At 37.9% G+C, this 27,762-nt stretch overlaps 1 protein-coding gene across 2 annotated transcripts in view; it reads right to left on the bottom strand.

Annotated features, from left to right (window-relative positions):
• Positions 1 to 27,762, bottom strand: part of PFKP (phosphofructokinase, platelet) — a 67,481-nt gene that overhangs the window by 4,116 nt on the left and 35,603 nt on the right. Inside the window, exons 11-21 of one of the 2 annotated variants that reach the window (XM_026709989.2) lie at positions 27,551 to 27,615; positions 26,650 to 26,719; positions 24,376 to 24,522; positions 21,723 to 21,793; positions 21,109 to 21,196; positions 19,914 to 20,066; positions 10,829 to 10,993; positions 7,907 to 7,968; positions 5,011 to 5,122; positions 3,546 to 3,645; positions 59 to 164 (exon numbers count right to left, since the gene is read on the bottom strand). In XM_026709989.2, coding sequence (XP_026565774.1) covers positions 59 to 164; positions 3,546 to 3,645; positions 5,011 to 5,122; positions 7,907 to 7,968; positions 10,829 to 10,993; positions 19,914 to 20,066; positions 21,109 to 21,196; positions 21,723 to 21,793; positions 24,376 to 24,522; positions 26,650 to 26,719; positions 27,551 to 27,615 — 1,139 coding nt within the window. The remainder of the gene's footprint in view (positions 1 to 58; positions 165 to 3,545; positions 3,646 to 5,010; positions 5,123 to 7,906; positions 7,969 to 10,828; positions 10,994 to 19,913; positions 20,067 to 21,108; positions 21,197 to 21,722; positions 21,794 to 24,375; positions 24,523 to 26,649; positions 26,720 to 27,550; positions 27,616 to 27,762) is intronic. The other variant, XR_003374974.2, reaches the window with a different exon arrangement.

The raw sequence follows: 27,762 nt of genomic DNA, 5'->3' as shown, positions 1-27,762 counted from the left end.
GTGGGGGCATCAGGTCTGGGTTGGCTGTTCTACAAGTATACAAAGATCTTGGACTTACTCAAAGTCAGTTTCATCCTGTAGAGTGATCACAGGCTGGAAGTCTAGGTTTCTCTTACGCATTCCTAGAAGGCACACAGTTTCTGGAGTATTGGCAAATACCTTTCCTATGGAGGAGGAAAAAACAGTTTTAACCACAGGAAGTGTGACAAAATAGTACATATTAACTGCAAAAGACTATATAGGGAGGGGAAAAGTGTTAGAGGAGCCCTCAAGGTATGTTTAATCTGGGTTAGTTATTAAAATTGTACAACAAGGAGAACGTAAATGGGAATTATGAAAACTTGGAAATTAGGATGAGCCAAACAAGGGGATGGTGATAATTAATAATGAATGAATGTTCAAAATTAGTATTTTTTTTAAAGAACTTCTTTAAGCACGAAGGTCTGCTTTTTCCAGTGTTGATAAAATTGAAAATCCATAAATATGTTACCTTCTTCTGTGTTCCATGAAGCCATCGGAAGCAAGGAAAAACAAGAAAGAATATTTGTGACAAAATAAATTTGGTTGCCTGTTATTTAAAAGACATACCCCGGAAGCTAAAACCTGGGAAAAGGAGAGTGCTGGGCAAAGAGTATCTTGGTACCACAAATCTGAGGAGTTTGGAAGGATAGTAATTTTCATTCCAGCCTTAAAGCTGAAGCAGACTTTTCCAGCATTGCATGTGAGGCAATGTAGGTATCTGTCATGAGGGGATGATTGCATAGGTGGGTTGTTGTGGTTGTATTTTATCCTAAGTGAATTTTAAGGTTCTGATTAGGGGGTGCTGAAACAGCAAACCACTGAACAGGAACTCAGATCAACCAATAAGCACGCAGGACGTGCACCACCACAAAATGCAGGTGGGTTGGGATCCATCAGATGTTTATGTTGTCTTGTCTGCAGTCCTCTGCAGCCTCCACTTACTCATTAACTCTTTCGCAGCATATACATTGATGGATATTGGCACCTATATGCAACTCTAAATCAGACTTAACACAGGGTTGTTGGGGGAGGGGGAAAGAGGGGGCACTTTATACGCCACTTTAAACTCCTGAATGGAAGGCAGGACATAAATATAACAAACTAATGTGTAATTTTATAGAATTCCATAATATTTTTATAGGATTAAAAGCTATAGATACATAAAAAGGGCATTCTATAGACCAGGGGCCTTCAGACTTGACAGCTTTAAGACTTGTGGGTTTCAACTCCCAGAATTTCTCCTCCAGTCATGTTAGCTCAGGAATTCTGGGAATTGAAGTCTACAAGTCTTAAACTTGCCAAGTTTGAAGACCCTTGCTATAGACTAATATTTTTCAAACTTGGCAACTTAAAAGTATATGTAAAAATGCTGAGACTCTAGAAGAAGTGCAGAGAAGAGCAACAAAGTTGATTAGGGGACTGAAGGCTAAAACATATAAAGAACGGTTGCTGGAATTGGGTATGTCTAGTTTAATGAAAAGAAGGACTGGGGAGTGGGGTGACATGATAGCAGTGTTCCAATATCTCAGGGGTTGCCACAAAGAAGAAGGAGTCAATCTATTCTCCAAAGCACCTGAAGGCAGGGCAAGAAGCAATGGGTGGAAACTAATCAAACAGAGAAGCAATCTAGAACTAAGGAGAAATTTCCTGATAATTAGAACAACCAAACAATGGAACAGCTTGCCTCCAGAAATTGTGGCAGCTCCATTATTGGAGGCTTTTAAGAAGAAATTGGACAACGATTTGTCTGAAATGGTGTAGGGTTTCCTTCCTGTGCAGGGGGGTTGGACTAGAAGACCTCCGAGGTCCCTTCCAACTCTGTTATTATGTTAAGCATGCTACTGGAAGTTGAAGTCCACACATCGTAAAATTGCCAAGTTTGAAAAACACATTTTTTGATGCAGCCACAGCAGTTTTCCAGATCTTCTGGCTATCCAGTTCCATCCCTCCAATGATCATAGTTGTTGACATGTCAGGTTAAGAGATTAGCACTGGGTTGCAAAAGTTGATCCAGACTATCAGCTACAAAACCCAGCCTTGTTGAAAGCAACAGCAACATTGAATCCCCCTATATAAAACATACAGCCTATTTGTTGAGTGTTTAGCTGGAGATCAATGAAACCAAATTTGAAGAAAATTAATCCTCCTCTTATTCCTGCCTCCCAAACTGCCCAGGATTCTTGCTAGGATGGCTGACTTGGATTTCCTGAAATAATGGAAGGTTCGCTAACTGAATCCGATACCACTCAAAATATAATTTAACTCATTTGAGGCTGCTTTAAAGAAGCATATTTTGATGCTTTAGCCCTTGTACATGTAAGCAAGGAATTACTCTTAACAGCACTATAAAGAGACCCCTATTCTGTGTGTAAGTGAATGGGTCTGCATTCATGGCTATGTGCACAGTTAAAAGTCTCGATTTTATGGAACCTTAGTTGAATACTAAATATTAGAAATGTGAGAAATATCCTTTGCACAAAATAGGTGGTCTCGGCCCAAACCAGAAGTTTGGTCCATAAGTAAAACAGAATGGGGAGAATATGTTCTATAACAAAGCACGAAGGACAGGAAGGGGAAGAATAAAATGAGAAGATAGAGCAGAGGTGGTACTCAGCAGGTTCTGACCAGTTCTGGAGAACCAATAGCAGAAATTTTTAGTCGGAGAACCAGCAAATACCACCTCTGACTGGCCCCGCCCCCATCTATTCTCTGCCTCCCAAGTCCCAGCTGATTGGCTGGGTCTTCTTTTATTGCCCTGCACAAGAGAACGGAGCTGGAAAGCAGGTTAGTGGGGTAGGGAGGAAATGGGATTTTGCAGTATCCTTCCCCAAGGACTGGGGTGGGAATGGAGATTTTGCAGTATCCTTCCCCTGCCATGCCCACCAAGCCACATCAACCAAGCCACGTCCATAGAACTGGTAGTAAAAAATTGTTTGAATCCCACCACTGAAATAGAGGCAAATGAGCCAGTCAGCAGAGATGATTGAAAGGAAGACCAAACCCAGAACAAAGCCAGATCGGTCCACTCATAGCTCAGGAAAGGAAATGGCAGAGAAGAGGGATGATATACTCAATCACTCTGGATTCTCTCTCATTTTTATTTTGACCCAAACCCAGAATAATCAAAATATGTTGTGTGTGTTTTTATTTCTGCTGAATTTTAACTAACCCTAAAAGGTCTAACAGAATTTCTAGAATGGGGCAGTTTGCTTTGGATTTGGGATAAAAGTCTCTTATTTCATTTCATGGACATTCCTACTAAATATTATGACATAGAAAATAATAAAAGAGAATATTTATGTAACTCAGGGTTGAACTGAGGGGCTATTTGGTGCTCTCTGAGCTTGGATGTTTTCCTACAGAAGTTGCCTTATCAGTGAAATGAGCAGAATATAAATTTAATAATAAAACAATTTTATAAAATCATTTAATTTCCAAACATGGTCCTACTGCTTCTCAGGTCCAATGGCAATTTGCAATTGATTATTAAACCAAGCCATGAAATACATCTAACATTTCCTTACCTCTTCGGTAGTTTTCTTTCAGTTGTTTCGAGATCCACAGCAGAGCTTTTGCTGCTATTTTTGTCCCAAAGTTTCTATCAAATGGAGAAGGAGCACCACCCTGTGAAAATCAACACAATTTAACAATGAAGTTGCCTTCCAGATTTTATTTTTTAGAAAGGTGGGGGTGGGAAAAACTATGAGGCGGATGTATTTGTGGGTTAGAAAAATGCACAACTGTAGAAAAAGAATCACATTTGTCTAAGCGTAGCAGGTAACACTTTGTAAGTTTGAGCAGTTGCTAAACAAATGGCTGTAAGTAAGGACTCCCTGTAGTTTAAAAAACTTTTTGTTTGTAAATAAAATGAGTTAATATATGAAGATGCTGGGAGATGCTTCCCGTTTTTATACTTGCACAAGATTCATAATCTCACATTTATCTCACAGAACGAGGCATAGCCCAGTGCATTCATATTTTCCCCCAGGAGATGATGTATTTGCGTTCTTCATTCCTCATTCCGACTTGGTGCCTGTCTCCCATCCCCAGCCATCCTGGAAACTTCAACTCGTACAGTTCCCAGCAGCACTGGCTACTGATAACTTTGGAGACCAGTAAGTAATAACAATAATGTTTAGACTTATATACCGAATGCTTTGTAGAGCTTTACAGCCCTCTGTAAGCAGTTTTACAAATGTCAGCCTCTTGCCCCCAACAATCTGGGTCCTCATTTTACCAACCTTGAAAGGATGGAAGGCTGAGTTAACCTTGAGTCCCCCAGGATAGAACTCCAGGCTGTGGGCCAAGTTTACCTGCAATACTGCATTCTAACCATTGGGCCACCATTCAAAGAAATAAATTATTGGGTTTCATTAGTGTTTTAACTTTTAATGTCTTTTCCATAGTTTGCTGGCAACCTTGAGCACCAGTGCTAGAGTTGAAAGGACATAATCAAATTAGTCAATCAACACATACAGCCTAGAGAAATACGCTACTTCAGTGAGAATCACAATCAGATAATCACTGTGGCTATATGGTCCATAGAATATTTACCATGGCATACAGTGATAATTTCTCATTTCTTCTGATTTATTTTCCTAAGAAATATTGGCATCTGGTCTCTTAAGAGTTACATCATCTGGGTTGTTTTGTTAGCTAGGACTTGAATTAGACTGCAATAAAGTCACAGAAGCTTTGTAGAATGCTTCTGTTCAGTGATGAAATCCTTACACCTACTTAACAACTGCTACTAAAAAAAAAAGGACTGAAATTATTAGAAAAGATTAAACTTCTCTAATGCTAAATTAAGCAGCAACAGCTAACTAACAGCCATCTAGAAGTGGACACTCTGCTTGCTGTTAGAGATATAGAAAGCTGCTTTTGTACATGGCTCCAACCTATTAGGGCCTCTTGTATTGTCCTTATTGGGTTAAAAGAAGCATCCCAACAACCCTCTTATCCCGATCTGGAGTACTTAGCCATTCTCACCTGCTGCATATGCCCCAGCACATTCTTTCGACAATCAAAGACCCCTTTGCCTTCTTCCGAATAGAGCTGATAAATGAAGTCAGTTGTGTAGTTCTCGCTACTATTTTCATTCCTGTGTAATCCCCAAAAAGCATGGCTTATTTATTTGACACAGTTTTTCTATACTATTGTATTTCTGCACAAGCACTTTGGGAAAGTGAAATGGGATTTCTGGTTAGCTTCTGTAATGGTAGGCGAGAAAGACCCTTGAGACGCAGGACAATCAAAACGAGACTCAGAAAGGACCTTCCCTCAGATTTTAAAGCAAATGGTGAGAGATTTGTATTTTCAATCTTGCAAAATTCAGTTAATGTAATATAATAGAGCTGACAGCCTTATTATTAAGTATAGTTAGCTCATTTAGTCTTATTGCCTGCCTCATCTACCTGTGAAGCTGACATCAAACTTGTAAGTCTAAAACTATAATCCCCCACCCCCACTATAGCTCTCCTTGATTAGAATAGAATAACAGAGTTGAAAGAGACCTTGGAGGTCTTCTAGTCCAACCCCCTGCCTAGGCAGGAAACCCTACACCACTTCAGACTAATGGTTATCCAACCTCTTCTTAAACATTTCCAGTGTTGGAGCATTCACAACTTCTGGAGGCAAGTTGTTCCACTGATTAATTGTTCTAGCTGCCAGGAAACTTCTCCTTAGTTCAATGCTGCTTCTCTCCCTGATTAGTTTCCACCCATTGCTTCTTGCCCTGCCTTCAGGCGCTTTGGAGAATAGATTGACTCCCTCTTCTTTGGGCAGCTTCTGAGATATTGGAACACTGCTATCATGTCTCCCCTAGTCCTTCTTTTCATCAGACTAGACATATCCAGTTCCTGCAACTGTTCTTCACATGTTTTAGCCTCCAGCCCTCTAATCATCTTTGTTGCTGGAGAAGTTTGGGAGGGTTCTCTCTGAGTCTGTTTCTCCATCCATTATGCAGCTGAGGGATATGCCCTCTCTCATTTGACCATCCTTTGGGTAGCAATTTTCACCTCATCTCTTAAGGACTTTCTTACATGCCATTACATGCCATTTCCCACTCAAACAATGCCCTGATAGAGACCTGCCTAGTTTGAAAGAGCAAAAAAAGAACAGAGCAAATGTCAATTTACAAGGTAATCGCTCTTCAGATAAATAATTGATTCAAGTGCATTCTTCACTCTTGCTAAAAATATTATCAACCTTTACATCTACTTCTCTTCAAGAGATAAGTTTATCTCTCTGCATATAAGAAGGCTGGCCACAAAATGAGCATGCATCAAAGCAAAAACACCCAACGTAGCATCAGCACCTGACCAATCTGGGTGATTGCCAAGGGAGCACCCTTGTGATTGAAAGAGGCTATGTCCACCCTACCAACTTGTCTTTTTTTTTTTAACACTGTGCACCATGCACTATTGAACAGCTTCCAAAAATATCCAGAATTACATCTAAAATAGTGTTTCTCAACCTTAGCAGCCCTACAACCAGTGGTCTTCAACTCCCAGGATTCAAACACACCTTAAAGTCCACATCTTATGGACATTGAAGTACACACATCTGAAATTCTGGGAGATGAAGTCCACACACATCTTAAAGCTGAAGTTGAGAAAACCTGTTCTGAAATAATGGGAATCAAGAAAAAAAAGAGATCTCACCTCCACCTGTTATAAATGGCAGTACTTCAGCTACAGGGTTCTGATGCTAAGGAAAGGGATTTGGATTAAGAGCAAGTTCTGTCTTCCCTGAACTGGAATTACCGAATGATCCAGCCAGATATTGTCTCCTCTGCCAGCCAGGAACCGTTGAAGCATCAGTTGTGTAGACTTAGCTAATAACTCTAGATCATGAATGTGCAACTTTTGTGGAATGAAAGGTGGACTTTGTTCTGGATTTATTGCAGATTATGCTTCAAAAATAATGGGTTGGGCCAACAGAAAAACTTAACCTGCATAATAATTTTTGACTTATGACCACAATTGAATCCAAGCTTTCCATTGCTAAATAAGACAGTTGTTAAGTGAGTTTTGCCTCCTTTTACAAGCTTTCTTGCCACAGTTGTTAAGTGAATCACTGCAGCTGTTAAGTTAGTAATATGGTTGTTAAGTGAATCTGGCTTTCCCATTGACTTTGCTTATCAAAAAGTGATCACATGACCCTCCAACCATCATAAATATATGCCATTGCCAAGCATTTAAATTTTGATCACGGGGATGCTGCAATGGTCATAAATATGAAACGGTCATAAGTCACTTTTTCAGTGCCATTATAACTTCAAATGGTCACTCAATGAATAGAAGGACTACCTGTAGTTCCATTGACAATTCTATTAATACAATTAAAATTAAATATTGGGATTGTGCAAAAAAAAAATCAGCTTGAAAGGCTATTCTGAGCGTGGTTCAGTTAAACCTGTGGGACAATTTGCAATTACATTGCTTTTGAGCAAGTACTTTTTTTCTCCAAAATCTGAGAGTTCAAATTAATATGCTCAGATTGTCCTGAACAAGAACATCCTGTTGAATGGAAGCCCTGTAAATATTTTGAACTGAGTCAATGAACTGGATTGGATTATGAGGGCATCCATCCCAGTTATTAATTATAAAAGGCATTTTTTTTTCTTCTGTCCCCCTGAAAATTACATTCTGATAGTAACTTTTGGAAATGCTTAGCTTTAGATGTTCCAAATTCTCCTTTGATGCTCCTGTGCTTGACATCTTTTATTACGAAATGCCAAAGCCTGAGCCTGTACTTTTTCATCATTTTTAGAAGAAATCTATTCCTTCATATCGGAAAAGTTATTTGCCTCTTTTTTTCCCTACAACATGCCAGGTATCACTTTCATTGGACCTGAAAGTTATGCCTATGAATGTTCACTTACCTGAGTACCAAGCCTCGCTGAATGTTGGTTTTCATCTTTTCGGTCAGATGTTCCACATTGGCCTGCAAAATAAAGACCATTTTTTCCTCATCTTTTGAACCCAAAGAAGGAATAATCATCCTGTTCAGCATTGTTATCTTTAACTGGCTGTACATTAAACCTATTCAAAATTGCATAGGCTTTCCAAATAATATGTAAGGATTAAACGAGAAACTTCAATTTTAGGTTCCTGGTTCAGCTAGAGATCTAAGGGATGTCGGCTGTGGGTCTTCTTATGAACTTTTAAATTTCGTATAGTACTTTGCGTTCTTTTTCATTTAACAGCCATACATATTCTAAGAAACTGCCAACAACATATGCCAAATAGCAGTATCACTTAGACTTATATACCACTTTATAGTGCTTTATAGCCCTCTCTAACGGGTTTACAGAGTCAGCATAATATTGTCCCCAACAATTTGGATCCTCATTTTACCCACCTCAAAAGGATGGAAGGCTGAGTCAACCTTGAGTCAACCCTTGGTCTTTTTGAACTGCCAAACTACAGGCAGCTGGCTGTTAGCAGAAGTAGTTTGCAGTACTTCACTCTAACCACTGTGCCACAGAGGCTCTCAAATATTGCAAGGAGATCCTTAGTACATCTTGTTATCATTCTGCATCTTATCTTTTCAGTTATTTGCTATAGTTATGCAGTCACACGAATAATACAAACTGGAAAGCCTGCAGCCATAGACAAGGCAGCTAAACATACTGGCTACCATTGCCCTCCTTATCAGACACTCATATTGGCAAGGCATTTGGACAATCTTAAGTATTGTACAGGTGTGTGAAAGAGAACAATCTTGAAAATCTAAAAGCCCATTTCTCCCCCAGGCTTCCTTTACTACTCGAGAAACTAGGGAGGGTCTCTTCTCAGCCTCTTGCTTCACGTAGTAACTATCCAGTTGCATATTAAGCTTGCCTCAATTGTATCTCGTCCTGCCCCCACCCCTCAAGGTCTTTCTCACATTAACCCAGAGGGTTAATGTCATTGCCCAGAAGATCATTGGTTGCCCAATCCACTCCTTGGAAAAGCTTTATAGCTCTTGCTGCCTTAAGAAAGCTCAAAACATTCTCAAAGATCCATCTCATCCCGGGCAGGCTTTGTTTCAACTATTACCATCTGGCAAACAGTAGAGAATAATAAAAATAAGGACAAATAGGCTGAAAAACAGCTTCTATCCCAGGGCAGTAGCTCTTTTGAATTCTGCTGTATAGTGCAGTGTTGGTGTGGTGTCGGGGGTTTCCAGTTCAATGTGTGAAGAGTGAAGGATGTGTGTTTGTGTTTATTTTCATGGTCATGATGTGCACTGAAGATGGTGTTTGATTTCGTTGTACTTGGTGCAATGACAATCAAGTAAAGTAAACTAAACTAAACATACTATCACAAACATTTCAAACCAGCATTTCAACTTAATAAAGTTAATAAAATACTAATGTTCTTATCATCACTAGCCCCAGCGAAGTATAGGTAGTTCTTGACTTATGACCAAAATTGAGCCCCAAATTTCTGTTTCTGAGAGACAGACGCTTTGCCCCGTTTTACAAATTTTCTTAGCACAGTTAAGTGAATCACTACAGTTATTAAGTCAGCAACCCGGTTTTTAAGTGAATCTGGTCTCCCCATTAACTTGTCAGATCACAAAAAGTGATCAGATGACCCCAGGACAACACAACCATCATAAATATGTTTCCGTGCCAGGTGTCTGAAATTTGATCATGTGACCAGAAAGATTCTGCAATGGATATATGAAAAATGTTTATAACTCAATTTTTTTCTGGCCATTGTAACTGAGTGATCACTAAATGAATGTGTCAACTAAAAAATACTACTTTGGTCTTTTCAGTTGCGAGCAGAAAGGGAGTGGGGGAAAACAGTGCATTCCTTAAATGCCTCAGATTATCGCCTTGGCAGCCAAAGCTGTGGTACGCAATATTATTACTGGAGAAAATGATTGATGACTCTTGGCTATGGATGTGTCTCATTGGAGAATATACATCCAGGGGGTGGGGGGAAGACCAGGGTCAAGGATGAAATGAGTGATGTGTCAGAGTCTGCTGACATGTAATAAATCAATCTTTTTTTTTTTTTTTTTTTACTTTGAGAGATGCGGCTAGAGACTTGTGATTTGAATGGAGATGCATGTTGGAGCCCTGACAAAATGGTTGTAAGTCAAGGACCACCTGTATAATCGCACAACCTGATTCTGGACCAATGAGAATTCATATACTAGTTTAAAAGATCAATGAGGACCATTGAGAATTCATATACTAGTTTAAAAGATCATCTGAACAAAAGGTTTCAGTAGTCATCACATAACACTTATCATATACACAACCTTTATCATTTGATGGCTACTGTATCAACTGATGAGCTGTAGATGAAAGTCAGCTCCAGTATAACCAAAGAAGTAGGTCTTGTGGATTAATGTAGATATCAACAACCAAATAATAGGATACCAGAGATAGTCCTCGACTTAGTTCACTGAAAAAAAGTAACTAGTGAACGTTTTCCACACTTATGACCATTGCAGTATCCTCCATGGTCATGTGATCAAAATTCAGATGCTTGGCCATTGACTCATATTTATGACGGTTGCAGTGTCCCAGGGTCACCTATTACGACCTTCTGACAAGCAAAGTCAATGGGGAAGTCAGATTCACTTAACAACTGTGTTGCTAACTTAACAGCTGCAGTGATTCCCTTAACAACACTGGCAAGAAAAGTCATAAAAGGGGTGGCAAAACTCACTTATCAAGAGTTAGCAACATAAATTTTGGGCTCAACTGAGGTTGTAAGTCGAGGACCACCTGTGTAGAGTAGTACGTGAAAGTAGAACTCAACCCACCAGCGAGGAATAAGGAGATGGAGACACTGCCTACCTGAAGCTCCCGAATGTCAAATTTTTCTTCAAAAATATAGGCAGCATCTGCACCTGCAGCCAAAGCCCCCATGTTAGCCAGGTAGCCACAGTAGCCTCCCATGGTCTCAATGATGAATACACGTCGTTTCGTCCCACTTGCTGATAGTTTGATTCGGTCACAGGTCTATCGAAGAAAGATCTGTTAGCAACTGGTATAAAAACATGCTTGCCGACTTTGAAAGCTGTTTTGTAGTATCATCTAGGCCACACACAATTCCATTTGTGAACATGTTATAAAAACATTAAGCAGAGCAGATATTATTTTAAAAGTGCTTAAATTTCGTTTCCTGGCCTTTTACAATCCAGCTCCATTTAAAAAAAAACAAATGAACCACCATAATGTTAACTATTCTTGGCACAAAATGGCTTTTTTTTTTAATAAAAAAGAAACTTAACTAAATGACCATGCTCTTGTTTCTAAGAGAGATAGAAAAGAAAAATCTTGTCTTCTAATACAGGGTAATTAATTTGTATAACAGGAAAAAAAGCCACTGAAATATTCAAAAGGGATGAAACTGCAGCAATTCTGGCTCAATTTCAACTTCTAAAAGGCATCCTGAACAAACAAAATAAAAATATGTCATGCTTCTGGACAATGTTTAGGGAAAAATTAATAGCTTGATGTGGGATTCCTGCATTTCGTCCTTGGAAATTGCTGCACTCTGGGGTCAAGATCTAAATCCTTAGAAGTGAAGTTTGGAAGAGAATGTCTGTTCATCCCGGGAAGTTTTGTAATAATTATCCAGGTATTATGAAGCTAAACTCCCTTTCTGTAAACTGAGTAGAGTTCAACTAAGAAGGTCTAGAGGACTTTTGAATGCTGGGAGAAAAAGCTGCTCAAGGAAATCAGCAGGCTACTCAGTTGAGCAATTAAAATCCAGCTTAGCATCTATCAAGCTGCAGATTCAATTCAACCAGGCCTACATCAACCACATGTCAAGTTCATACTTATCCTTCATAACCTTAATAACAGAGTTGGAAGGGACCTCTGAGGTCTCCTTGTCTCAAGCAGGAGATCCTATGCCATTCCAGACAATAGATTATCCAGTCTGTCCATTCTGAGAGACTAATTCTAAAGGAGGAACTTGGAGGAATCCTTGCTCCTTTAGAAGCAAATGAAGCTCCAACTGATCAGGGAGAGAATCTTGTATGAATATGTTCACGCTGGCGTTTTTCATTCCAAAGCCATGTTCTTAAGCATCTGCGTGGCAATGGAGAACCAGAAGGATGTGGTTCCAGCAGAATTGCACAGGTTGTCTGTTTCAGGTTTCACACATCTTCTATGCTACTCTTTCTCAAACTGGGCAACATTAAGATGTGTGGATTTTAATTCCCAAAATTCCTTAACCAGCAAGTCCACACTAAATGCATCTTCTGGCACTTGAAGTCCATATATCTTTACATGTTCTGGAAGTTGAAATCTATATATTTTAAAACATCTTCTAGCATTGAAGTCTGCACGTCTTAAAACTGCCAAGTTTGAGACTCCTTACCCACATCCCTTTGTTCTTCTTGGTGATTTTCATTTGCCATAAATTAATTGGGCCTTAAATTAATCAACAAATGAACTGATACATGTAAGTTTTTTACAATGCTGTTACAACCTTAGGGCTGGGGCAGTTAGTTGTTGACAACACTAGGCTCAACAACCGTTTAGATCTAATTCTCTGTAATAGCTTAAATTTAATTTATGGCTTACATATTAAAGAATCCTTTTCTAACAATGGTCATAATAAGATTGACTTTTACATTAATCTGTATCCTCTGGTCTTAATGACTGTTCTTCAAATTATAATTTTAAAACAGAAAAAGATCAGGAGTTAGTAGAAAGTTGATACAAGCAAGAGAGAGATTAAAATAACAGAGGACAGAGCCCTAGAATGCATTCTTGCATTCTAAACATCAAGAAGAAGTGAACTGGTTTCACTGATACATACCTTGCTTTTCCCCTAAACTAAATTCGGATTAGACCAATAATTCAAAGAAAACGCTTGAAGCCAGGAACTAACAGATCATTCGTGGTCATCATCAATATTATCCTACACCATTCATATTTATGGATGCCAAAGATGACAGAAAGAGATCATCATTTTATGTTGAGCTTGGGAGGAAGCAGAACCAGGCCAAAGATAAGCATTTATAAGAACATTCTCCTTTCACTTCTGGTCGAGCAATGAGAGGGTAGCTTCTTGTATCAAAGTGATTTGGGAAAGCAAAAGATTGTGCATAAAACATTTGTCACTAATGTTTACTCTTTGGGTTTATGTAAAGTTGAATACATGCTGCCCATATCCATGTGGCTTTTATTATGTTTCAAAGGATGCAGATTGTACATTAAGGAAATTAACATTTCTACTGCAATGGTGAAGTGATGATCTGCTAATTTTGTGCACCAAATGCTTTCAGTCTTTTCTGATAGGAAGACTGCACTCTTTCTTATTTTGCATCACTCCTGGGGCTGCAGGGAGCAACCATTTAATCCTTCCCAAGTAATAGTTAACTGAACACTAGCAACAGATCATGCTATCCGTACATTCCAGCCATCTCCTAAGACTGTCATTTCAATTCTTGCCCTATTTTTTTGGAGCCAGCTTGGCTGGTTTTAATAAAATGTATTGCCAAATTAAAATGGCATTTTTCAAGATAGAATGGGTTACTGTTTTATTTCTTTCACTCCAGTCAAAACCCTTTACTCTGAAAAAAATAAGATTTCTATAGCCTTGTACATAAAAGCATTAGTTGACAGATTTAGCTTTTCGCAGAGAAGCAGTGACTATCTTCCATTCATTCATCGGTTGTGGCAGCTATAAGCAAGGGCCCTCAACTAGGAGCATAGCCTTTTGGGTGCACTGAAGGAAAGAGCTCAGCTTTTTTATGTTTGAAAGCCATTAAAAGAGCACAAAGAGAATTCAGAGAGCACAAAGAGAAAGAAGCAACACAGCCTGAATATATTCCTGAATATATTCTTTTTCCGACAGTTCACTTATTGAAATATGAGGTGTCTTTCTGGGAAAAAAATCTTTAGCCACCCCAGGCAAAAGAAGAAGAAAACTCAGTGCGGCTCATGTTTGTTAGGCTGGGCTTCAGGAACTGCCATATTATGGACATCCGACAATGTTAGTGAGGTTGAAAGTTTTAGATTGCACAATATGTAAGTTTCTCTGTATTGATCCACAGGTAGTCTTTATTTAAAGTCCACTGGTTCAGCTACTATTTAAAATTTGAATGATGTCTATGGTGATTCAGTCACCCAGGTCATGGTTAACCCAAAGGTGCTTTTTCAAGAGGCAACTGGACTTTCTTGGCTTTTCTTTGAAGATGTTTCACTTCTCATTCAAGAAGCCGTTTTATCTGTTTTTGTTGGAAGTTGAGGAGAACATATTTAGTCCTTGTCCAAAGATGCTTTTTCAAGAGGCAACTAGATTTTCTGGTTTTTCTGTGAAGACATTTCTTTGAAGACATTACCTTTCTCCTGTCTACAACACAGTCCCTTGAACAGTTCCAAGAAGGCTCCACACCCATTTGCACTACTCAGGTGACCCTGATGACACAGATAAACTTCCAGGTCGCCTCAATGACCCTCTAAAAGGATGCAAATAACCAGATGTCTGCAAGCAGTATAAATCCTTCCATTCCCCATCATCCAGTCAGAGTTGAATAAGCTCTTTGGATGAGATGTGAAATATCTTCAAAGAAAAACCAGAAAGTCCAGTTGCCTCTTGAAAAGGCATCTTTGGGACAGTTAGAATGGTGATGAACAAGGGCGACTTATGAAGGATCTTCACAGTTGCAGCATTGAAGTGTACCCATGATTTTGTGATCAGGCCCTTGGCAAACTGGTTCACAATTCTTATATGGCAATTTGTAACCCTCACTGCTGACTTGCAACAAGGAAAGTCAACAGGCAACTGGGACAGCTGGAACTACCATCATAAGTTAAGGTGGTCACATGACAGCATAACTTATGACCATATCTCTTAATAATAGAGTTCCTGCTCCAATTATCGTTTTAAGCAAGGACTTTCCCAGGGGTGGGATTCTACAGGTTCGCACCTATTCGCTAGAACCAGTTGTTAAGCAGTTCAGAGAACCAGTTGTTAGAATAAATTACTGGCCTAATCCTGTAAGGAAGGCAGGAAGAAAACATTCTGGTGTTGCTTACAGAAACTGCCTCTCCATTAACCTTTATTACATTCTTAGCAGGACTAGACTTCCTGTCTCAGGAACTTCTCTGGAGTTTTTTTCCCTCCTTTGCTGGTACTTTGCTTGTGTGGAGTGACCATTCAAAGTTACAATGGCACTGAAAAAAGTGACTTATAACCATTTTTCACACTTACGACTGTTGCAGCATCCCCACAGTCACAAGAGGCCAGCCGAGGAGATGTGTGCCTCGAAGTGAGTGATGTTGAGTTGGCCATGCCTAGCCAGTCATATGACCACCAAGCCAAACCCACCAACTAACCCCTTCCAGAACCGTTTGTTAAAAAAATTGAATCCCACCCCTGGATTTACCCAAATAGCTCATTTCAGAAAAAGCGAAATCGGATATAAAGAAGGACGCATGACTGGTCTTCAGAATGAAGAATTTTTAAAAGTCAGGTGGACACCCCATGTTATGACACCTTTGTGCAGTGCTCAGATTACATACCTATTTGAGGCAGCCCTGTTCTCACATAATAACACAAGTTCTTTAAAAGCAGAGTTAAGAATATCCACTGCCTCTTTCTGAGTCCTCTCTTACAGTGAGTGAAACAGCCTTAAAATCCCTCTAAAGGACACACATGGGTATTTTCAGGCTGTGTTATCTCAGCTGCGTTATCTGTATCTCTTTGCTGCTGTCTAATTATCATCTGAAGTTTTTCAGCCCATATATGGTATTCACTAACATTGATGGTTTTACCTAGTTTGGGTAATGAAAGTTCTGCAAGACCAAGGTCAGACAGCATATATGGTAGCCCTAGAACTTAATCTTCAACACATAAACACAAACACACATGCAAACAAGCCCTACCTCTAAGAAGCACAGAACTTGATCTGTACACATATTTGCAAGCTATTAGCAGGAGATTGCTAAAGGGCAGTCAAAAAGGAAAAATAAATACTTGAGACATAGTCTCAATTTGGAGGATATCCTCCAAATGGAGGATAATTTGGGGAAAATCCTCTCATAGTTTAGAATTGGGGTAAACCACTGGCCTAGGTACAGAAGATTGAAGACATTAAGGTGTTCTCATGTTAAATGTATGAGGCCTACTTCCCAAAATGTTAGTGGCTATAGGTTTAGATTGTTTATAAAATTCTCAAAAATTTGTTGATGATTGAGTGTTGAAGTTGGGAGATACAATGGAAACAAATGGTTTCATGTCAAGATAAACAAGCACCTTATCCTGATTATACAAAATTATAGAAAATTGAACGAAGAACTAATCTGCCCATAAAATTCCCCTAAGACCTAAGTTTATACAGTCTCAAATAGTTTGGTCTAGTACAGGGGTGTCAAACTCAAGGCCCAGGGGCTGGATCCTACCCACGGGGTTCTTAGATCTGTCCCATGGGACCACCCAAACAGCAGACCAGCTCGCAGTGCCTCTGCCAGCAAAACCGGAGCTCAGGTGCACCGCATGTGGTGCTCCCTACCTCTGTTTTCACTGGCAGAGGGTTGCAGGAGGCAGTCCCATCAGAAAATGGAGCTTGGGAGCCCATTTTCACCGGCAGAGCGCTCAGCCACCAGAGGTGCTACCAACACAAGTGACATCAAGGTGGCCATACCCATCCTGGCTACGCCCAACCAGGCCCTTGAGGTCAAACACAACCCTAATGCAGCCTTCAATGAAATCTAGTTTAACACCCCTGGTCTAGTGGTTAAGGCACCAGGCTAAATCAGGAGACTGTCAGTTCTAGTCCTGCCTTACGCTTTAAAGCCTGCTGGATGATTTAGGGCCAATCACTAGGTGACTGTGACTTCTATTCCCACCTTAGATACGAAACCCAGCTGAATGACTTTAGTATTCTCTCTCCGCCCAACCCCCTCACCGTGTTTTTATTGTGGGAAAATAGGAAAAGGAAAATGTATTAGGTACATTTGCTGCCTTAAATTATTTATAAAAAACAATAAAGGTGGGATAAAAATAAATGCATAGGAGACTTACATTATCATTTTTGATTACCAATTAGTCAGAATTCTACATATAACATTTTTACAGCAACTTACTGAAGTATCATTGATTTTTTTCTCAATTTAGAAAGAAAACCAACATAATGCACATTCTTTAGAAGACTCTAAAATGGCTTGAATAAGAAAGCTGGGTGAGTGACTTTGTGTCAGTGATCCTCTCTCCAAACCTCCTCATAGGTTTGTTAATGTGAGTGAAATAGGAAGCAGGGCATATTTGTTGTCTTGAGTTACATATAATTTGGGGGAAATATAAATAAAAAAGAGCAGAATAAAATAACAATATTAAACCTGGAAATGTTGCAGTGGAATTTGGGAACAAAATCTTATTTCTTATTTCTTCTCCACACCAGCTCTTTGTTTTGCAGGGCCGAGATTTTTCATTACACAACAGATACACATTTACATATGATAAAAGCAAAACATGTATTCAAATGTGAACCCCACACCTCTGTGGTTGCAAATAATAACAGAAGATCAATTGAAAGATTACTTAGATATTGCTGGGACAACAAATTCAATCAACAAGCAAAACAAAATCATTAATGATGCTTCCTTAGCACTGAATGTGATTTGTGATTTTAATATGGAGCAATTATTTTGGTAGAACTACCATCTAGCTACAATCTAGTCAGTAGAATTAAAAAGAAAATCCACAAATGATAATAATGATCAGTTAAGACAGACAAGAACATTGGTAAGAGAGAGAAGGACAGTAAGAAGCATGCAGTAAATATTCATTTTGGTTTTCATGTAAATGGCAGTGGAGAAATATTTTATACCAGAGCTGGAATCAAAAGAGCTTGACTTTAATTGTGTGGTTGTGGCCACCTTTTTCATGTTTTTGACCAATCTTACCTTTTTTTACTCCTCTCCCTCTAAATACACTGACAACTGACTATTTAAACAGCTGTTAGGTGTTTTGCTTTGGGCAATGAAAAATATTTCTCTAAAGTATTTTTTTTTTGTCCTTGTCAGCTACAGCCTAAAAAAACTCAAATCACAGCCCATCTTTCAAACGTCATGCAATTTTTTTTTTAAAGCACATTGTATAAAATGCACTCTCTAAAAAAAGAGAAGAATCAACAGAAATTGTGACCTGAGGCTTAATGCCAATTGAAATTATTATCTTCTAGAACATTTGTCTCCAAATGTCCATGCTAAATCATGCCCTAAATATTCCATACAAAGAATTTTTTGGTGCATAACAGCTGGTTTCAGGAGATCTGCAGTCAGACCAAAAAACAGATGTGAACAAATGTGTCTGTTTTGATGCAGGAAGGAGAGGCTGATGGGAGGGAAAATAGAAGATACTGGACAGCCAAAGGCAAAAGCTGGGAAACTGGAAGACTGTGAGTTTTAATCGCACCTTTGGCAGGAAAGTTAGTTTGGTGACCTTAAACAAATCACTAGGAAACCATGAGTTCTAGACCTAGCTAAGTGATTTTGGGCCAATCACCAAGAAATTGTGAGTTCTAGTCCTGCCTTGGACATAAAAGCTGGCCAGCGGACTTTGAGCTAGTCACTTGCTCAACCCAACCCATCTCATAGAGTTGTTATGAAGAAAATGGGAGGAAGAAATATCAGATATTCTTGTCACCTTAAGTTGCTTATAATAAATTATAAAGGTGGAATGTAAATAAATAAATAAAAATTAGCAGTGGAAGGGAGGAAGATGTGACACTGGAAAACTGGAGGGCTTGGCAGGATGATGGGACATTCCTCAATAGCCAAGAGGACACAGAGAAACAAAGAATTGAGAAGATGGGAAATGGCAGGAAAGCAGGATATGTCTCACCAGGGGATGCAGTGGTGGAAGAAGGAGTTTCCCATTCCACGCACACCCCTGTTTATAAAGCACCAGCCAATTATAAGCAATTGGTTATAAAACATGGAGGAATTTCTTGTTAAGATGCAAAAAATGGTTATGGGATTGTCTTTTATCAAAGTTCTGCTTTACATCTGACAAGCCTATGAGACAAAAATGTTAACATTCAAAACTTTGGTTTTGAATTGTATATAATAGTTAACAAAGCCTAGCATTGCATTATTGAAATACCCATCTGAACACATTTGCTATTCCTTTAATATTTTATTAAGTTCATAGGGTTGTTTACAATGCCTTAATGTTCAAAGCTGCATTGGAAATTTAAGGAAAGCAAATCAGATTCTTCCGACCAAACAATACAGAACAAACTAGAGATTTTGCTACATTAAAAACATTTTGCATGGTATAGTGATCATTTACTTTTAGATATCGAACCATCTCCTTCCTAGTATTTAATTGTCTTCCAGTTTTTGGAAAATCTCAGCAGCTGGCAACACCTAGCCATCCTTTGCTCAACCCCAAAAAATTAATTAGGGTTATACCTGAGTAAATATGAATGGGAGACTACCAGGACATTTCAGGGCTAGAAATTAGACTTGGAACATTAAAAAGATATATCAGAAAACAACAAAGAGAAAACAATTCCACATTGCTGGAAAAAATACAGAAATGTTTGAATAACCCCTGAAAAATTATGTCTTTGTAGGTTGTCTTTTTTTCAAAACTATATCTGTATTGATGCATATTTTGATATTGTTTAAATAACAGAGGTAGCTTTATGGAAATCAAATAGTGGATCAAACCCTGGAGTGTGCATTTTTATGAACAAGTCAATAAAATGTTAATTTTCACATTTTCTGAATCTGGTCAAACTGTCCCTATGTGCGCGCACATAGGTGTGTACATGCCTGTGTATGCATGTATGGATAGGCGTTGCATGCGTGTGATTTTAAGTGTAGGTCTGGTTTATGATGCAATCTTAGCATTCTGGTCTAAGAGAATCTCCCGTACCACATAAGCAGAAGGAAGGAAGGAGAAACTTACATCAGTGATAGTGTTCAGGGCAGTATCTGCACCAATGCTGAAATCAGAACCAGGTACATTGTTCGATACGGTGGCAGGAACCATAACCATGGGGATACAGAATGCTTCGTATTTCTCCCGGGCTGTAGACAGCTCCAATAGTCCCAGGTATGCCTGATGGGTACAATGCAGCAATTGTGTAAAATTAAAGGGAAAGGAAAACAAAACAAAAGTTGAATTGAAGCAGTATAGGATACAATGCAGGAGGGGATTCACAACCGGTCAGGTTCTCTATTGACATGCAAAGATGCTGGTGACAGATGGTGTGTTCTTTCAGCGAATCAGAGGTGATTTGAAAGAGGGATCAAAGCTCATGAGTATACGTTATCCTGCCTTTTATCTCCAGTAATCAGTTTTTTTTGGCACTTTTTCAAAATTTGGTTTCACTTCAGGCAAGAGTTCCTTGTAAAAGGAAAACAGTGCTGTTCCCTGTGATAAGGGTTGCCCGTTTCAATCTTTTTCCCATCTCTTAATATTTACCATCCATCTACAGTAGAATCACCATGAAGACCTCAGCAATATATAGTGTGCTACAGGTTATGATATAAAAAGAAAGAAAGCAAAAAGCAAACAACTTAAAAAAACTTTTTAGGGTAAATTCTGAACAGTTCTCCAAGTTCAGTTGCAGAATATACTGTTTCTATTATTGCAGTAGTAGAGAATAGTAAATCTTATTCTCTCTTATTAGCTTCATTTATATATTATACATCAGTTACTCGCACAGTATACTAGTTACATTTTTCTATTTGGCTAACCACCCAAAAGAGCATTTAAAAAACTGGGCTCCCAGAGTTTGTATTAATTTTCAAACACAAAGTGTGTACTCCTGAGCAAACATAAAGTTTAATCAGTGGCTTAATGCTGTGAGATCAAATAGAAAAAAAATAGTTAATGTAATGAAAATTATTTTTTAAACTGATGCTACCGTAGTATGAGGCTGCCAATGAAATTCAAGGCCATTTCCCCACTTCTAGATCAGTGCTTTTACATCATGCCACAATGTGTAACACAATATATACAATGCAATCTACTGGGTTTTTTTCCCCAAATCCCGTTCAACAGCTGGATTCAGACTACTTGAAACCATGGTTTCTTTAATATAATGCAAAATTACCAGCAAGAATTTAGAAAAGGGGAGGAAAGCAAAATTATATACCTCAAAGCCACCAATGATGAGGAGAGCGTTGATGCAATGGGCACGCATATGTTCTGCAATCTTCTCCAGATACTTTCCAGGGAGTGTACTAGAATATATTTTTTTTAAAAAAATAAGACAATCAGGAATATATGTAGGGTAAAATTAAATATACATTTAATTTATCATCTCACTTAATTGAGGCACAATTATACATTGCAAAGGATATAAATAGTTTTAAAATTATCTTAAAATGTTTTTATAGTTTTAACTGTTGTAATTTTTTTAAATTTAAGTCACCCAGTCATTGATTGAAATCAGCATACAGGAAGGAAGGAAGGAAGGTAAAACAAAAAGAACGAAAGAAAGAGAGAAGGAAGGAAAGAAAAGAAAGAAGGCAAAAGAAAGAAAAAAAGAAAGAAGATGAGTGAAGGAAAGAAGGAAGGAAGGAAGGAAGGAAGGAAGGAAGGAAGGAAGGAAGGAAGGAAGAAACCAGGCTTACACTTCCATTTCTCTTTGATCAGCAAGTGATTAAATCTGTTCTGTGCAACAGTATGGTAATTTGGGGGGTATGTCTACTATTGCCTCTTTGATTTCTACCAGTAGATGGATAATATATAATACTGTTGAATTACCGTTTGGTGCCAAGAATTGACCCTCCTTGGCCAGTCCAACCTCCAACATCTCCCCACTTGATTTCTTTAATCTATGAGTCAGAACCACAAAAAAGATCTGTTAATTAAATTATGTTTATATTGCTGACATAACTTAAAATATATGTGGTTCAGCAATCGATGACAAAAAGTCAAATTTAAGCACTTGAACCAAATATATCATAAAGTGCAATGTAAATACACCATGATGCATTTACCATAATTTGTCTCAAATACAATTCTTATCTGTTGATGGTACAACTACATATGCAATTTCCAGTATATACTAAACTCCTCTGTCCAACTATCAAATCTAAAAAAAAAAAAATCATTAACTCGGTGACAGCTTAAGCAAAGCATGAGGGGAGGTTGTAAAGCCGGCTTAGTTTATGGGATTCTAAACCAAACAGTAGCATTTAATTAAATGGGAGCAAGTGGAAAAGCTAAGAAGTCCAGATCAATGGCACAAAAGCTTATATGTCTTTACTCTGAAAAGCAGAGCAAAATGGAGATAAATCAAGACAATCTTGTAATAGACTCTGCCACTTCCTTGGATGATTTTAAGTAGTTTGGTTAAGAACAAATCATACCAACAGGTTAGATTAGCTGGAAGGAAATAACTAGAATCTTTTAGGTTTCCTGATCATCACTTGTGCCCCCAAAAGAAGCCAGGCCAGACATCTCAAGGACTTTGGAATTAAATCCTGCAATTTCTAGCCATTATCACAATGCGATAAAGGTATGGAGAAATGTTGCAATGAAACAACTAAACAATTATAATAGTTAACTGACTGAGTTGGCAATCGGCTTTCTTTTGAACTGAAGCTATTTTAAGGCTTTGCAAATCTGCTGGATTGGAAGTCTTAGGACTGAATCCTCCCTATGCATTTCATGCCATAAACACCTTCTGAGTGGAAAATATTCAAACCCAATGTGACAACGGATCCTGTGATACTATTGGCTTTTGTCTGTAGCTACTCATCTGGGGTTCTTATCTCCACGTAATGCAATCACCCTTCACTGTTCTTGTAAAATCAAGATCACGTGGCAGCTGAACAATATACACAATCTGATACCAAGGATTTATTACCAAGCATTCAATAAGCAAATGCTTTTTCAGAAGTAAGGAAAACCATAATATTAGGATAGAGTTATATGAAAGCTAAATGAAAATGGGATACATCCCTTTACAGAATCTTCCAACCTTGTTGTTCTTATGTTGCAGCCTTTCCCAATTTGAGGTATTCCCAGATATTGGACTGAAACTCCCAAAATGACAGCAGCTATTATCATAGGTGTTGAGGTAATTCCCCATTAGGAGAATGAGCGCATACAGGGAGACGTATTTGAGAGTAGTGTTTGAATAATACACATACAGAACACAGATACACGGTACAGTAAATGTAGGTTTTTACTTCCAGAAAGGTTTAAGCAAAGTTCAAAATAAGCAGTCCAAAGTCATTCACAAGTAAATCAGTCAGTTTTCAACCGAGGGATAATCCAAATATCAAATTCCAGTATCTAAACAGTTCAGTATCAGACTTACATCAAATCCAGTAATATCAGTCAATTAGAAAAAATGGAGGAACGGCAATACTTTCCAACAGAAGGAAACAGAGATACACTCTCTTCTGAGACTCAGACTAAACAACCCAGGTTTCTGGCTCCATCTTATGGCCGTTTGAAAAACCACACCCAATTGCAGGTTTTGCAATCTCTTAAAGACATACTACCAAAATGTCTATCCTGGCTTATATATTTCTAACCCAAATACCTGTTAGGTGACTTATATTCCTAACAATAGGCATTCAGGAGAAGCTATGATAATACATGCCATTGTGCATTGGACCTCAGTTTCCCAACCTATGCATATTAATATCCTGAACATCTGGAGTGGAAAGGGTGATAAAGGCCATCTCCAAAAGGTGTCATTACATTCTCTTAATATATGTTATGTCCAATGAGGAATACTGCTACCTCCCACTCTTCTGCAAAGACTATTACAGTTATGAGGAGTTCAATCCTAAGTGCCTGAAGGTTGACTCAGCCCTCCATCCTTCCGACATCAGTACAATGAGGACCTGGATTGTTGGAGGCAATAGGCTGACTCTGTAAACCGCTTAGAAAGGGCTTTAAAGCATTGTGAAACGGTACAGGTCTATTGCTATAATAGGGACTCTTATGATTTCTACCTAAAAGTTAAGATGAAGGTTCCGTGACTCCTCCTTATGACTATGTAGATACAGACATCCAGTTTTCTTGGCAACAATATGGAAATGCTATTGCCACCTTCCCCAAAACATTGGGTAGACCAATTCATGGAGATCAATGGCTATTGGCTTGATGGCAGTGTGACTGTCCCTAGAGATCTTTTGCTGGGAGACTAGTAGGCTTCCTTGAACAACTTGTTGGTCATTGCCAGAAGAGACTGATCGACTAGATGTACCAGAATATCCAAACCAGCAAGATGTTGCTTATATTCCTATGAGTTTTCATCTACCTTTCAACCCTGGAATAGCATGAGGAAGTGTTCTAACGTAGCATCTGAGCCTAGACAAGACTGCCCTGATGTATCTTCCAGTTGAGATTATTTCCCATAAAATGGTGACAACAGACAAATTTAGGAAATACCAACCTGCCCTCTAGAAAAGCCTTCAAAGCCATCAGTGACAGCTAACATTTTGTGACCTTCAGTGATCCCAAGTCTCACTGCCGAACGGACAGCAGCATTCATCCCAGCTGCTGGAGCACCCACATTCAACACAGCAACAGTGAAATTGCTCTGCAGAAGAAGTGAATAAGGTTTTTGAAACAAAGTAGAAGTCACAAGGCATAGCAGGATAACTTTGAAATTTTTTAAAAAATGAAGTTTTTTTATGTTTGAATTCAGACATTTGAAAGCAATGAAAAACAGTCTCCCAATTTTAGAAACCATTTTTTTAAAAAAAAAAATCAGAGTTGTTTTAATAATCCTGTTACCCCTACATTCATTTCTGCTCCTGGAAAGCTCTAACTGCCTAAACTTTATTTTAGAAAACCAGAAAAGCAAGTAATGTAACACAACTGATTTGAATGCCAGTGATTATTTTAATCTAGCTAATACACACATAAAGGAAGAAATATGTTTTCTTAAAATGAAATAAATAAATATCAAAAAGCAAGTACCACACCTATCCTCCTAAAAGTGTCTGCATCCTTTCATATGTAATCACTACACTGTGCTGAAAAACAGCTGATAACTAAACATTATAAAACAGCAAATCATTAAACTCTGTCTACAAACCTGTCAATTAGTCCACATCCATAAAGCTTTTTTGCCCGCAGTAAACCATCTTTTACTACAATATATCCAAAATCCCACACTGTGCTCTGGAGACTTTTTATACAGTGTAAAAAGTCAACCTCCCAACTTCAGCTGTAGTGTATTTATTCAGAGATATTGCTGTATATGCACTTCAATTCTTATTTCCACTGGAAATTCTTGCAGGGTTGTGTCCTAAGTGTTAGCAACCAAATCTATAAAGATCTAAAAAACTAACATGATCTTTAAATATATGATTTAAAACAGGGCTGGCAAACTCTCAGCCCAAGGGCCAGATGCATCACACACTAGCCATGACCACACTCGGTTTAGCGAAGGGAGAAAAAGTCCCAATATGTTATGTGATGCTGCCATGACGATGTGAGTTTGACTCCCCTGGTTTAAAAGCCTCCAGAAACAAGAAGATTAAATGCTTGTAAAAATACTTGATTTTTTTTAAAATGACAAATTAAACCAACTTATTAAAGAGAACAGAACAATTTTTACAGCAAGCTCTACCTACTAGTACTTCCTACTTACCTAGACAGTAGTATACTGCAGCCAGATGTACTATGAACTGACTAGTATTTGGTTTTAAGGTACTATTTAACAACACAACTAATGAAATTAATGGATTAATCAGGATACTGCTTTTAAGGCATATAATTATTTTACTACAGTCCACCATGGAATAATTTTATATAAAGCTTCAACATTTACCTTATTTAAAAGGTTACAGGTCCACAGATGTACACATTTATTTACCCTAAGGTAAAATTCATACCGCTTAAATACAATTAGCTACAACTTTTCAATTAGTACCTAAAAACCTTCAAAAAGAATTCCATGATATTTTTTTAGATTCAGTCTCTTTAATTTATTTTGAAAATTGATAGCTCGTCTACATTTTAAATTAAATTATACAGTAATTTATAAATCTATAAAATTCAACAGTATTTATTTTACTCATTTACCTAATATCCAATATTTAAATACTATCTCTGTCAAAGTCTAGGTGGTACATAATAATAAGAACAGAAAATATTTCTGTCAGCCCTACAAGGTAGACCAGACAACAAGCCTGTAAGTCTTGACTATTTTTGTTCTAACTGAATCTTGCAAATCTAAATCCGCTTCCCCCATCCTATCTTCTCCTTTATGGGAAACAGAGAAAAGCTTTTCTGGAGCTCAGACTCTTATCTTACCACCGAGGCTCCATAGGAACTCTTTCTTCTGTCTCCCAAAGCCTTTCCCTCTATCCTCTACCATTACAAGAACTCCTGAAATCTCATTTTACCAGATTTTAGTACAATGAAGTAGAAAACCAAATTCCATTGTAATCAATGGCATTTGTATTATGGTATTATGCATATTATTGCATTTATATGATACCTACGAAATTAAGTCAATTTCAGCAATATCCTAACTTTGATTCAGTGGACTTTCTTAAGTATGGGAAGGTACCCTGCAATTAGTTTGTCAAAACAATGTTTCACTGATTGATTGTTTTTTGCTAAACTCTTGTTTCCTTTTCTAATATAATTGCAATTAGAAAGCAAACCAAAATGAGAAATGACACAATGAAGGCAAGGACTTTATGAAGCGTACCTTAGGCAGTTCGTCTTCTGGTTTTTTGTTAGACAAGAGTTTGTAGGTATTCAAGTTGTTGGTAAAACTCCTATAAAAAACAAATATCATTTTGTTATTCTTTTCATAACATTACTGGAAACCATAGTGGCAGTATATTTTTATAACAACATAAAATAATTGTTTAAGTTGATATAGATCTGCTAAGTAATTAAATAGATAGATAAATAAACAATGACCAAATACAATGATTAGCCGGGCCATTTTGATTTTGTTCTGGAATTATTCCTTTTAGGAATAATAAAAAAAAAACTATAACAGAGATAAAATATCTTATATTACATGTATTAAGAGCAGTAAGAATTTCCTATGGCTAGTACTGGAAGAAAAACTCCACACCACCTAAAGGCTTAATAATAAAAAAAAATTAGAGTGCGTGGAAATGGACAAATTAACTATGGAACTAAACGGGAAAGCAGACACGGAATACAATGCAATATTGGAAACATGGTATATTTGGATTGACAATAGATATAAGAATAGAAAATGTAAATAATGTATATAATTGATAGGAGGGTATGAAAGTATTGTGTATTGTAAGTTTAGATAGGATATATAAATGTATATATAATGTCACAGCACTGTTTAATAAGTATTGGTATTATGTATAAATGGAAAAAACTCAATAATTTTTTTTTTAAAGGTCATGCTGGCTCTATTATCTCCTAATTTTGGCACAATTCAAGACCTAAGATTTTATCTCATTTGGATAGAACTGAAAAATTATTGGGACGAGAAACCATTTTTCCCACAGTTACCTACAAAACAGAGGCCTTTGATATAACTGGCCATCACCATACACTGGAAAGCAACCTAACAGTTTCTGCTAGAAGATTAAATAATAATAATAATAATGTCGCACCTTCCACGGAGTTCTACTGCATCTTTGAATCTTCTTTCATCCATAGCTTTCTGTACATCTTGAGTCTTGGGAATTGGGGAAAATAAAAACAAATAATATGCAATCCCTCAAAACAAGGTCCAAGAATAGAAAGTGAGTGGGCTGTCGCTACTATTCCATAAATGGAATTAAATAATTGACTTTTAAATGATTTTGATGGGATTACAATGCAA

Source organism: Pseudonaja textilis, chromosome Z (assembly GCF_049901715.1).
Source record: "Pseudonaja textilis isolate UNSWEBS1 chromosome Z, rPseTex1.2, whole genome shotgun sequence".
Classification (NCBI taxonomy): Eukaryota; Metazoa; Chordata; class Lepidosauria; order Squamata; family Elapidae; genus Pseudonaja; species Pseudonaja textilis.
The sequence above is the reverse complement of the archived record's forward strand: the minus strand, read 5'-3'. Positions and strand labels throughout refer to the sequence as shown.